The following is a 13,764-nucleotide window of genomic DNA, read 5'->3' as shown; positions in this document are numbered from 1 at the left end:
GCCTACTCCTGCTCCTATCTTCTATGTTTCTATGAGACGTGAGTTCAAATCCCACCACGGCAGCTGGGAATTTAAGTTCAGTTAATTAAATAAATCTGGAATTAAAAAACTAGTATCAGTAATGGTGACCATAAAAACACATCTGGTTCACTAATGTCCTTTAGGGAAGGAAATCTGCCGTCCTTACCCAGTCTGGCCTATATGTGACTCCAGACCCACAGTGGTTGATGATTAACTGCCCTCTGCGGCTCACCACCACCTTCCCGAGAGCAATTAGGGATGGGCAATAAATGCTAACCTGCCGGCAACACCCACATCCCAGGAACGAATTAAAAAACCCAGCATAAGCACTGAGATCCCAAATCAGGGAGCAGTATAGACACGCCATTACTGCATAGTTACGATGCCTGTGTGACATCTGTGCAGGCTTGGGAGTCAGGGAAACTAGGAGAGGGGAGAAATATCCAGGAACCTCTCATTCCATGTCTGATTCTAGAGGTCATAGTCATAGAGTTATAGAGTTATACAGCACAGAAAGAGGCCCTTTGGCCCATCGTGTCTGCGCCGGCTATCAAGCCCTGTCTATTCTAATCCCATTTTCCAGCACTTGGTCCGTAGCCTTGTATGCCACGGCGTTTCAAGTGCTCATCTAAATGTTTCTTGAATGTTGTGAGGGTTCCTGCCTCTACCACCCTTTCAGGCAGTGAGTTCCAGATTCCAACCACCCTCTGGGTGGAAACTTTTTTCCTCAAATCCCCTTTAAAAAAGGTCTTTAAAAATCCATTCTCGGGATGCGGGCGTCACTGGCGAGGCTGTGTTCATTGCCCAGCCCTGGTTTCCCCGAGGGCATTTGGTGTCGAGTGCAGAGTGTAAGCCTGGGGAGGGGCGGCGGGCTGGTGGGTTTTTACAACAATCCAGCAGCTTGCTTGGTCATTTTTCCTTCCTACTCCCAGCCCACACAGCACCAGTAGTCGTGCAATCAATTTGACAGCCTGCCCTGGGACAGGTGTAAAATAGGATAAAACAACAATTTATCTTCCTCACCTTGTATCGAATCATAGAATCGTACATAGAAACATAGAGAAATAGGAGCAGGAGTCGTCCATTCGAGCCTGCTCCGCCATTCAATGTGATCATGGCTGATCCTCTATCTCAATACCATATTCCCGCTCTCTCCCCATACCCCTTGATGCCTTTTGTGTCTAGAAATCTATCTATCTCCTTCTTAAATATATTCAGTGACTTGGTCTCCACAGCCTTCTGTGGTAGAGAATTCCACAGGTTCACCACCCTCTGAGTGAAGAAATTTCTCCTCATCTCAGTCCTAATTGTCCTACCCCGTATCCTGAGACTGTGACCCCTTGTTCTAGACCCCCCAGCCAGGGGAAACATCCTCCCTGCATCCAGTCTGTCTAGCCCTGTCAGAATTTTATACGTTTCAATGAGATCCCCTCTCATTCTTCTAAACTCTAGTGAATACAGGCCTAGTCGACCCAATCTCTCCTCATACGACAGTCCCCCCATCCCAGGAATAAGTCTGGTGAACCTTCGCTGCACTCCCTCTATGGCAAGTATATCCTTTCTTAGGTAAGGAGACCAAAACTGCACACAGTTCTCCAGGTGTGGTCTCACCCAGAAGGAGACTATTCGGCCCATCGAGCCTGTGCCAGCTCTTTGAAAAAGCTCTCCAATTAGTCCCCCCCCACCAGCTCTTTCCCCACAGCCCCGCAAATTTCTCCCCTTCAAGTATTTATCCAATTCCCTTTTGAAAGTTACTATTGAATCTGCTTCCACCGCCCTTTCAGGCAGCACGTTCCAGATCACAACAACTTGCTGCGTAAAAGAATGTTTCCTCCAGTCCCCTCTGCTTTTAAGATCCAGATTTACTCTCATATCCTGCATCAGTACCGTTCAATCCTGGCTGGTGTTGCCCCCTTTGCCTTTTAGTCCTAATTAGCATGCTGACAAACCTGTCACGATATGCTGGTTGCCAAGGGTTTAACTGAATTGAAAATCCTAAATCCACTTCTGTGAATGACCTTTAATAATGTAACAAAAAGGGGATCGGAGACAATCTCCCAGTTTCCCCCCTAAAATGGCCTGGGTTTTTTAAAATCTGTTTTTTCGCCTCCCCCAGGTGATCACACAGTCTTGGGTGTAATGATCAATAACATGTCATTCTATAGTGGACACTAGGTGGAGCCGTAGAGCTGTGTAGAGCTGTATATAGCTGTATGTATAAGACTACACTACCCAGCTGTATGTATAGTAAGACTACATTACCCATGAGGCACTAGGCTACCCACAAGGCAGCAGTCAAGATGGAAGCCTCTACAGATATTGTACCTAGTCCACATGTGCTCAATAAAGTAACTAGCAAAAGCTAGCTGTGTTCATAATAAGAATGTCTATTAATGAACATAAGATCGGGTGGGGTGGGGAGTCGCTATATTGTGATGGACAAGGCATCGCAGCTGTGTGGGACAGGTTGGATAGAGCAGTCTTTCCCTGTCCGGCACTGTCCGTCTGTTTGTATGTCTGTATGTCCGTGCCATGATCCGAGACCCAGCCCTCCCACACGGAACACTGACTCTGTGTGACTAGGCCCCGGTTCTTTGTCGCACATACCTGTGGCGTCATTCCATGGCAAGCGTACATAATGGGAATATTGTCGGTAGCTGGCCCCTGATCAAGGCACAGGTCGCTTTTCAAGGAATTTTTGAGCTGAAACACATAGAGAAATAAAACATGCTTGTATTAGATGATGTCGCCTGGGATTTATCAGCTAAATTCAGCCCATTAGGTTCCCAACACAGCTCACTACACACTCGACATGCGACCTCACTCTGTGAGAGTCAAGACTCCTCACATCAACTCAAACTCCTTCATTCTCAGCATCTCAAAACTTTGGTGTCTTCCTCTCTCTCTCTCAGTACAGTGCAGTAATTCAACAGTCTCCCTGCTTTTAAAATCCATCGACACAAAGTATTACATCAAATTTTACAGCATAGAAACAGGCCATTCGGCCCATCTGGTCCATGCCGGTGTTTCTGCTCCACACGAGCCTCCTCCCACCCCTCTTCATCTCACCCCATTAGCATATCCTTCTATTCCTTTCCCCCTCGTGTACTGATCTGTGTTAGGGTGACCGAATCCGGGGACACACAGGGTGGGAGCGCAGCAAGGTAGCCAGGGTGGAGAATGTCGGTTGTGCAGTGTAGCGAGGTGAATATTTTAGCAGCCTGTATTTACCAGTTACACAGATACACTACAAATGAGAAACCAATGTGTATATAATTACCGCGACTGAAGCGCATTCAGACTCTGTGTATAAAGAATACGCTTCAGGGATGGCAGTTTTTCGCACCCACTGTCTATACGGCCAATCAGAAAATCTCTTCCTTCACATCACTGCCCACGTCATTTATTTTTCACAGATTTATGAATGATCGCTGTGCTGTCTCCGCATTTCAGGAAAACCGGCATGACGACTTTGTTGCTTCTTTTGAAGCTGGTTGTTAAAGCAGCGATTAGGCTTTTGTGACATCACCTTCTCACTTTTCACCAACTCTCAGATCTTGCGCCTGTTCGACGCCACACGCCATTCCATTGTCGTCGTAGCTATGGCAACTGTGATAGTGCTGTACAATCTATGTTGTAGCCAATCTGTGTGTGGCCAGGAACATGTGGAAGGCTCCGGGGAGGGAGGGAGGAGGGAGGGAGGGGTGGAGGGGGGTATGGAGGGGGGAAGAGAGGGAGGGAGGGATGGAGGGAGGGAGGGAGAGAGGGGGGATAGAGGGAGAGAGGGGGAAGAGGGAGGGAGGGGGGATGGAGGAAGGGAGAGAGGGAGGGAGGGGGGATGGAGGGAGAGAGGGATGAAGGGGAGGAGGGAGGGAGGGATGGAGGGAGAGAGGGATGGAGGTGGGATGGAGGGAGGGAGGGGTGGAGGGAGGGATGGAGGGAGGGGGATGGAGGGAGAGAGGGATGGAGGGGGGATGGAGGGAGGGAGGGGTGGAGGGGAGGAGGGATGGAGGGAGGGGGATGGAGGGAGAGAGGGAGGGAGGGGGATGGAGGGAGGGAGGGATGGAGGGAGGGAGGGGTGGAGGGGAGGAGGGAGAGAGGGATAGAGGGGGGATGGAGGGAGGGAGGAGGGAGGGATGGAGGGAGGGGGATGGAGGGAGAGAGGGAGGGAGGGGGGATGGAGGGAGGGGTGGAGGGATGGAGGGTTGGAGGAATGGAGGGAGGGAGGGAGGGAAGGAGGGGAAGAGGGAGGGATGGAGGGAGGGAGGAAGGGAGGGAGGGGTGGAGGGAGGGGTGGAGGGATGGAGGGATGGAGGAAGGGGTGGAGGGATGGAGGGAGGGGTGGAGGGATGGAGGGAGGGAGGAAGGGGTGGAGGGATGGAGGAAGGGGTGGAGGGAGGGAGGGAGGGGGATGGAGGGAGGGGGAGGGAAGGAGGGAGTGAGGGATGGAGGGAGAGGGAGGGAGGAGGGATGGAGGGATAGAGGGAGGTTTTCTTTTGCTGATTTTTGTTATTTTGATGCAAACTGAAGTTTCAAACAGCAGTGACAGAATTTTCCGCCGGGATGACGCGGCCGCTGTTCGCAGCATCTGCCGACCGCCATCACTGGCCCCTCCCCCTCCTCACAACACGACACTCACCCACACTATCCGCCGCCGCCGAGCGCGCTCTGATCGGCTCCCGGGACAGCTGCACGGCCCGGCTCCAGCCGCCGCTCATTACCACGGTTACCAGCGGCCCCCGTGACTCGGACAGTGTGGCTCCGGAGCCGATTTCAACAGAATTTCACAGGAAAACTGCGTGGGACCCGGCGACTCCCCGTGGATTCGGGGGGGCGGGGTGGGGAGCATGGGCACTGTGGTCACAGGGTCGTCCATTTAGGACTGAGATGAGGAGGAATTTCTTCACTCAGAGGGTGGTGAATCTTTAGAATTCTCTGCCCCAGAGGGCTGTGGATGTTGAGCCGTTGAGTATATTCAAGACAGAGATCGATAGATTTTTGGACTCGAGGGGAATTGAGTGATATGGAGATCGGGCAGGAAAGTGGAGTTGAGGTCGAAGATCAGCCATGATCTCATTAAATGGCGGAGCAGGCTCGAGGGGCCGAATGGCCGACTCCTGCTCCTAATTCTTATGTTCCTGTGTGTATTTGTGAGTGTGTGTTTGTGCATGTTTCCTTTCCCCTTGTTCAGTTACTTTATAAATGCTGTTAATCTGTAATATCTTCCAGTTTTGAAGAAGGTTCCTCTCCCAGAGCGTTAACGCCTCTGCCCTGTCCACAGAAGCTGCCTGACTACAACAACAACAGCAGCCTGTATTTATATAGCGCCTGCAGCGTAGTAAAACGTCCCGCGGCGCTTCACAGGAACGTAAATCAGGCGAAACCGCTGAGCGTTTCCAGCTTTTTCAGTTTCTGTTTCAGATTTGTTGTGTGCTGCCTTCCATTGGGAACCCAGGAACAGCAACACGACTTCCAGCCCTTTCGAATCCAGCCCCCCTTGAGACGCTTGTTAACCAGGTGGGATCTGTAGTGTATGTACCTTTAAGGGGAGAACTACTTTTTACAGCTCCTGTATACTGTAGCACCAGCAGTGGACCCTGTTGAAATATTTCATTCGACTATAATTGAACGCTTGCCAGTAACTAACGCGGATATAGAGAAGGAGACCCGAAATGACCCGACACTGTCTCGGGTATATGATTTGACGGTGAAGGGATCGCCAACACATGGCGACTCACTGTTGCCAGCATTCTCATCCAGAAGAGAACAGCTGCCAGTATGCCAGGGGACCTTGATGTGTGGATTCCAAGTGGTAATTCCACCCAAGTTAAGGGAGAGAGTGCTCAATGAGCTTCACGAAGGCCATCTGGGAGGGGTGAAAATGAAAAGCCTTGCTAGGGCTTATGTGTGGTGGCCGGGGATCGATCAGCAAATCGAGGACCTGACAAAGAGCTGCTCAGGATGCCAGAAGGTCCAAAATGCACCACCACATGCCCCTCTACACCCATGGGAGTGGCCCTCAGCTCCATGGCAACGGGTGCATATTGATTTTGCTGGTCCATTCATGGACTCAATGTTTTTATTAGCCGTGGATGCGCACTCGAAATGGCCTGAGGTGATCAAAATGTCCTCCACCACCACGGAGAAAACTATTGCAGTCCCACGGACCATATTTGCCAGGAACGGCTTGCCAGAGCAGATTTGCTCTGATAACGGACCACAGTTTGTGTCCGAGGAGTTTCGAAGATTTATGAAGAGGAATGGGGTAAAGCATTACACATCTGCCCCGTATCATCCAGCCACAAATGGATTGGCTGAGAGGTTCGTACAAACCTTTAAGAAAGCAGTAAGGGCCATGTGCGATGACGACATTCCACTGCAGCACAAGGTGGACAATTTCCTGTTAGCCTACAGAAATGCGACACATGCAGTCACCAACCAGACCCCGGCCATGATGTTCTTTAACCGAAGGTTGAGATCTCGTATGGATTTGCTCAGACCAAATGTACGAAGAGATGTTGAGAATAAGCAATTCCAGCACATCAATGAGAAGCCGACAAGGAGCTTCAATGTAGGGCAACCAGTCTTGGCCCGCGACTACCGAACAGAGAAATGGCAACCAGGAACGATATGCACACGGCAGGGGCCACTAATGTACACAGTGGATGTTGGGGAGAACATTGTGAGACGCCATGTTGACCAGATCCTAGAGTCACAGGAACGAGTCAACCCCATGTCTCGCCCATACGTACCTGGTGATGAACCCGACATACATGTACCCCCAGAAACAGTAGCATCGGAAGCTGATGAACCAACCGACGACAGGGGGCCAGAATCGCCTCAGCACCAAGAGCAAGACACTCAGGAAAGGCACTATCCAGAAAGGATCAGGAAGCCTCCCCAAAGACTGAATTTATAAATAGACTATTTTCAGTTAATGTTGCATGTTAAAAGTGTTAATTGTAATTAGTTGATATTTAATTGTTAAATGAATGTTATGGCACTGTTAATCTAAAAGGGGAGGAATTGTAGTGTATGTACCTTTAAGGGGAGAACTACTTTTTACAGCTCCTGTATACTGTAGTACCGGCAGTGACCACACCTGTATATAAACCCTGAGTAGGGATTTGTACTGTTAGTTTTAGAGTAACCCTCATCCAGTAAACACCGGTGATTGTTCCCCTGCAGTCTCTGTCTATTTATTGAAGGACACCAGACATCAAGATTCACGGATTTAACAGGATCCTGCACGGGGGGGCCTTGACCTAGGCTTCTTAATTCTGCCGCTCAGCAACCAAGGGGTTCACCACAGCGCGGCTCAGACACGAAGCCCCCCCCCCCCGGCGGAAAATTCCACCCGAGAGCAGAGTTGCGACGAGCGGAATCGCCAGGTGGGTTGTTGACCGGTTTGTGCAGCCGAGGACACAGGAGCTCACTCGCTGAGGATTACTTTTATAACCTGCGAGAGACGTCAACGACGGCACGTGGAATCCTAGACTTCCTGCAGATATGAGCGGAGAGGTGGCGTTGTTGGGAGAAGTGTGACCAATGAGAGCATTGGAGGGGTTTATGGGAGAGAGCAATTAGAAAGAAAGTCTTACATTTCTCCAGCGCCTTTCACCACCTCAGGACGTCCCAAAGCTCGTTACAGCCAATGAAATACTTTTTGAAGTGGAGTCACTGTTGTAATGTAGGAAACGTGGCAGACAATTTGCGCACAGCAAGCTCCCACAAACAGCAATGTGATAATGAGCAGATAATCTGTTTATAGTGATGTTGGTTGAGGGATAAATATTGGCCCCAGGACACCGGGGAGAACCCCCCTGCTCTTCACACAACTGCAAGTCCATGCATGCCCCATTAAAATTAATATTCATTAGTCGTAACATATCATTTCAATAGGCATTGAATTACCCAATTCTAATAAGTATTCAATATTTAAATTGTCTCTTGTCAGATTATAATTATAGAGCAGAATTAAAAGTCCGTGAACTCTTCCAAGTTTGCAGTAACATCAAAGATAAAACCGTTCCAACTGTCGGAGTGCCACTACTGAGGGAGCGCCGCACTGTCGGAGGGGCAGTACTGAGGGAGCGCCGCACTGTCGGAGGGGCAGTACTGAGGGAGTGCTGCACTGTCAGAGGGGCAGTACTGAGGGAGTGCTGCACTGTCGGAGGGGCAGTACTGAGGGAGCACTGCACTGTCGGAGGGGCAGTACTGAGGGAGCGCTGCACTGTCGGAGGGGCAGTACTGAGGGAGCGCTGCACTGTCAGAGGGTTAGTACTGAGGGAGCGCTGCACTGTCGAAGGTGTCTTTTTCAGATAAGACGTTAAACCAAGGCCCTGTCTGCTCTCTTGGGTGGATGTAAAAGATCCCAGGGCACTATTTCGAAGAAGAGTAGGGGAGTTCTCCCCGGTGTCCTGGGGCCAATATTTATCCCTCAACCAACATCACTAAAACAGATTATCTGGTCATTATCACATTGCTGTTTGTGGGAGCTTGCTGTGCACAAACTGGCTGCTGCATTTCCTACATTACAACAGTGACTACACTTCAAAAAGCACTTCATTGGCTGTAAAGCGCTTTGGGACGTTGTGAACGGCGCTATAGAAATGCACGTCTTTCCTTTCGTTACAGTTCAGTAATTCTCACAGTCATCCCAGACAGGAGGAACACAAACTGAATGTCGCACAGAGGATTTGACAAAATTCCTGTTCAAATAAATATAAACAATGAAAGGCTTTTTATTGATCTTGTGGGGATTTTAGCATGAAAGTTCAGTTACATTTCCCAATTTGCTGATGATACAAAGCTAGGTGGCAGTGTCAGTTGCGAAGAGGATGTGAAGAGGCTTCAAGGGGATCTCGACAGGCTCAGTGAGTGGGCGAGAACATGGCAGATGGATTATAATGTGGATAAATGTGAAGTTATCCACTTTGGTAGAAAAAACAGAAAGGCAGAGTATTTCCTAAATGGTGAAAGATTGGGGAATGTAGATGCTCAAAGGGACCTGGGTGTCCTTGTACATGAGTCACTGAAAGTGAATGTGCAGGTGCAGCAAGCCATTAGGAAGGCAAATGGTATGCTGGCCTTCATTACAAGAGGATTTGAGTACAGGAGTAAAGAAGTCTTACTCCAATTATATAGGGCCTTGGTGAGACCACACCTGGAGTACTGTGTACAATTTTGGTCTCCTTACCCAAGGAAGGATATACTTGCCATAGAGGGAGTGCAACGAAGGTTCACGAGATTGATTCCTGGGATGGCGGGACTGTCCTATGAGAAGACATTGAGTAAACTAGGCCTGTATTCTCTTGAATTCGAAGAATGAGAGGGGATCTCATTGAAGCATACAAAATTATTACAGGGCTTGATAGGGTGGATGCTGGGAGAATGTTTCCCTTGGCTGGGGAGTCTAGAACCAGGGGCCACAGCCTCAGGATAAAGGGTAGGCCATTCAGGACTGAGATGAGAAGAAATTTCTTCACACAGAGGGTGGTGAATCTTTGGAATTCTCTATCCCAGAGGGCTGTGGAGGCTCAGTCATTGGGTATATTCAAAACAGAAGTCGATAGATTTCTGACTAGTAAGGGCATCAAGGGATATGGCGATAGGGCCGGTGAATGGAGTTGAGGCAGAGGATCAGCCATGATCTCATTGAATGGCGGAGCAGGCTCGAAGGGCCGAATGGCCTACTCCTGCTCCTATTTCTTATGTTCTTTCCACTGACAGCTTCCGTAAAAATTGGAAGCATCTGTACGGAGTCAATCCACATCGGATCCGGATAGGAACACAGGAGCAGGAGTCGGCCATTCAGCCCCTCAACCTGCTCCACCATTCAATGAGATCATGGCTGATCTGCAACCTAACTCCATCTGCACGCCTTTGCCCCATATCCCTTAACACCTTTGGTTAATAAAAATCTATCAATCTCAGATATGATCTATCATCAATTGCCATTTGTGGAAGAGAGTTCCAAACTTCTACCACCCTTTGTGTAGAAGTGTTTCCTAATTTCACTCCTTAAAGGCCTGACTCTAATTTTTAGACTGTGCCCCCTACTAAAGATAGATTAGATCAAAGGAAGAGGCCTATAATATTGTTAAAAAGTGTAGTAAGCCTGAGGATTGGGAGGATTTTAGAAATCAGCAAAGGAGGACCAAGAAATTGATAAAGAAAGGAAAAATAGAATGAGAGTAAACTCGCGAGAGATGTAAAAAGTGTGTAAAAGCTTCTATAGGTATGTAAAAAGGAAAAGATAGCGAAACTAAATGTGGGTCCCTTACAGGCTGAGACAGGAGAAATTATAATGGGGAATAAGGAAATTAAATAAATACTTTGGGGGCGATTTTGCCAGCCCTGGGGAGAAGGGTTTGCAGGCGGGACTGCCGGGAAAATGGCAGAATCTGGAGGCGGGTACCCATCCCGCCCCCAACCCGCCTCTGTGCCATCTTCCCAGGAGGCGGGTACCCGACCCGCGCCGGGTCCCACCTCCTCGAGGCAGGAAGGGGATTACAGCCACTTAACTGCCTGTTAACAGGTAGTTAACAGGCAGTTAAGAGGATTATCCCCATTTTGCCCACACAAGTGCGGGCTTCCCGACGTCGGGAAACCCCGCCAGGGTCACCGAGGCGAGCAGTGGGTCTGCGGGGGTCGGAGGGGTCCAAAAGTGCGCTGTGGAGGTGAGTGATGGGTGCAAGTGTGGAGAGCTGAGTATGTGAGGGGAGTGTAAAGTGATAGAAAATGTTTACTTACCTTTGTTTCTTCCCGCAGGTTTCAACAGTTGGGGATGTGGAGAGTCTCGCACCTCACCGGCAGAGATGACAGAATGGCTGCTGCATTCTCCGATGCAACAACCATCTGATTTCTGCTCAGCAGATAGGTTTGAGGAGTCTTGAATACAAGGACTCATCAAACAACAGAGAATGTCCGTGTTTGACAGCTTCACAGAGCTGTCGAACGATGACAATTCATCTGTCAAAAATTTTTGACCGATGAAACGTCATACGTTGACGTTCTCTGTAACCGGCTTCCCCTTAATTGGCCTGCTGAGCCCGCTGGGCGGACTTAACAAGGTCAATCAAGGGAAAATAGCGTGGGTTGGCCACAAGTCGATGGAGGTGGGACTAAAACCTGACAAGCAGCAGCCCCGCCTCTAACGCGCCCCCATTGGCAAAATCACCCCCTTTGTGTCTGTCTTCACGGAAGAAGACGCAAAAAAACTTCCCGGAAATAGTGGAGAACCAAGGGTCTAGCGAGAATGAGGAACTGAAAGAAATTAATATTAGTAAAAAAATAGTACTGGAGAAATTAATGGGACTGAAAGTCAATAAATACCCTGGACCTGATGGCCTACATCCTAGGGATTTGAAAGAGGTGGCTGTAGAGATAGTGGATGCATTGGTTGTCATTTTCCAAAATTCCATAGATTCTAGAAAGTTTCCTGCAGATTGGAAGGTAGCAAATGTAACCCCACTATTTAAGAAAGGAGGGAGAGAGAAAACGGGGAACTACAGACCAGTTAGCCTGACATCAGTAGTAGGGAAAATGTGAGAATCTATTATTAAGGGCATGTTAATAGGGCACTTAGAAAATAATAATAAGATTGGGCAGAGTCAACATGGATTTATGAAAGAGAAATCGTGTTTGACAAATCTGTTAGAGGTTTTTGAGGTTGTAACTAACAGAATAGATAAGGGGGAACCAGTGGATGTGGTGTACAGGAAACTTTCTGGTATCCGGCACGGACGGGACCGACGTGGTGCCGGTTCAGCAACAATTCCGGATAACCGAACGCTATAGTAAAAGATACGGAGCTCAGAGCTCCGTATAAAGCAACAAACCCTGTTGCTTAGCAACAGCTTCAGAACAATGTCCACAAGTTGCAAGCATCTCTGTAGCTTAGCAACAGCTGCAGCCAAACCCTTGCCTTCCTCAATTTGTTGCTGTGCAAGTAATAAAAGTTATAAAAGTTAGCTGAAACCGACTCCTGAATTTTGCCGGTTAACCGACATTTCCGGTTATTTAGGGGCCGGTTAATCAAAAGTTTCCTGTATTTGGACTTTCAGAAGGCATTCGATAAGGTGCCACACAAGAGGTTATTAAACAAAATTAGGGCTCATGGGATTGGGGGTAATATACTCGCATGGATTGAGGATTGGTTAACGGACAGAAAACAGAGAGTAGGAATAAACGGGTCATTTTCAGGTTAGCAGGCTGTAACTAGTGGGGTACCGCAAGGATCAGTGCTTGGGCCTCAGCTATTCACAATCTACATCAGTGATTTGGATGAGGGGACCGAATGTAATATATCCCAGTTTGCTGATGATACAAAGCTGGGTGGGAATGTAAGTTGTGAGGAGGATGCAAGGAGGCTTCAAGGGGATATAGACAAGCTAAGTGAGTGGGCAAGAACATGGCAAATGGAATATAATATGGAGAAATGTGAAGTTATCCACTTTGGTAGGAAAAATAGAAAAGCAGAGTATTTTTTAAATGGTGAGAGATTGGGAAATGTTGGTGTTCAGAGGGACCTGGGTGTCCTTGTACACGAATCACTGAAAGTTAACATGCAGGTACAGCAAGCAATTAGGAAAGCAAATGGTATGTTGGCCTTTATTACAAGAGGATTTGAGTATAAGAGTAAAGATGTCTTACTGCAATTATATAGGGCCCTGGTGAGACCACACCTGGAGTATTGTGTACAGTTTTGGTCTCCTTACCTAAGGAAGGATATACTTGCCATAGAGGGTGTGCAACGAAGGTTCACCAGACTGGTTCCTGGGATGGGGGGATTGTCCTACGAGGAGTGATTGAGTAGACTAGGCCTATATTCTCTAGAGTTTAGAAGAATGAGAGGTGATCTCATTGAAACATACAAAATTCTTACAGGGCTTGACAGGGTAGATGCAGGGAGGATGTTTCCCCCTGGCTGGGGAGTCTAGAACCAGGTGTCACAGTCTCAGAATAAAGGGTCGGCCATTTAAAACTGAGATGAGGAGAAATTTCTTCACTCAGAGGGTTGTGAATCTTTGGAATTCTCTACCCCAGAGGGCTGTGGAGGCTCAGTCGTTGAGTATATTCAAGACAGAGATCGATAGATTTTTGAATATTAAGGGAATCAAGGGATATGGGGATAGTGCAGGAAAGTGGAGTTGAGGTCGATGATCAGCCATGATCTTATTGAATGGTGGAGCAGGCTCGAGGGGCCGAATGGCCGACTCCTGCTCCTATTTCTTATGTTCTTACGTGTGGTCTGACCAAGGTTTCGTACAGCTGCAGCATAACTTGTACACCCTTGTACTCTAGTCCTCTAGAAATAAAGGCCAGCATTCCATTAGCCTTTTTGATTACTTTCTGTACCTATTTATGATATTTTAATGATCTATGTACCTGGACTGCCAAGTCTCTTTGGACCTCCACTGTTTTTAGCCTTTGACCTTTTAGAAAGTACCCTGTTCGATCCTTTTTAGGTCCAAAGTGGATGACCTCACATTTGCCTACACTGAAATCCATTTGCCACAGTTTTGCCCATTCACTTAATCAGTCGATATCCCTTTGTAATTTTATGCTTTCATCTACACCGCCTACAATGCCGCCTATCTTTGTGTCATCGGCAAATTTGGATATATGACTTTCTATCCCATCATCTAAATCGTTAATAAAAATTGTGAATAGTTGAGGCCCCAACACAGGTCCCTGCAGGACACCACTAGTCACATCCTGCCAGTCTGAGTATCTACC

At 48.2% G+C, this 13,764-nt stretch overlaps 1 protein-coding gene across 1 annotated transcript in view; it reads right to left on the bottom strand.

The window, feature by feature from the left end:
- Positions 1–13,764, bottom strand: part of LOC147107196 (polypeptide N-acetylgalactosaminyltransferase 18-like) — a 729,889-nt gene that overhangs the window by 66,760 nt on the left and 649,365 nt on the right. Inside the window, exon 9 of the mRNA XM_086008375.1 lies at positions 2,629–2,724. Within this exon, the coding sequence (XP_085864501.1) occupies positions 2,629–2,724 (96 nt within the window). The remainder of the gene's footprint in view (positions 1–2,628; positions 2,725–13,764) is intronic.

This window comes from Somniosus microcephalus, chromosome 15 (genome assembly GCF_052327205.1).
Source record: "Somniosus microcephalus isolate GS21.2 chromosome 15, FLI_Smic_1.0, whole genome shotgun sequence".
Classification (NCBI taxonomy): domain Eukaryota; kingdom Metazoa; phylum Chordata; class Chondrichthyes; order Squaliformes; family Somniosidae; genus Somniosus; species Somniosus microcephalus.
Note: the sequence above shows the minus strand (reverse complement) of the source record. Positions and strands in the feature narration are given on the sequence as shown.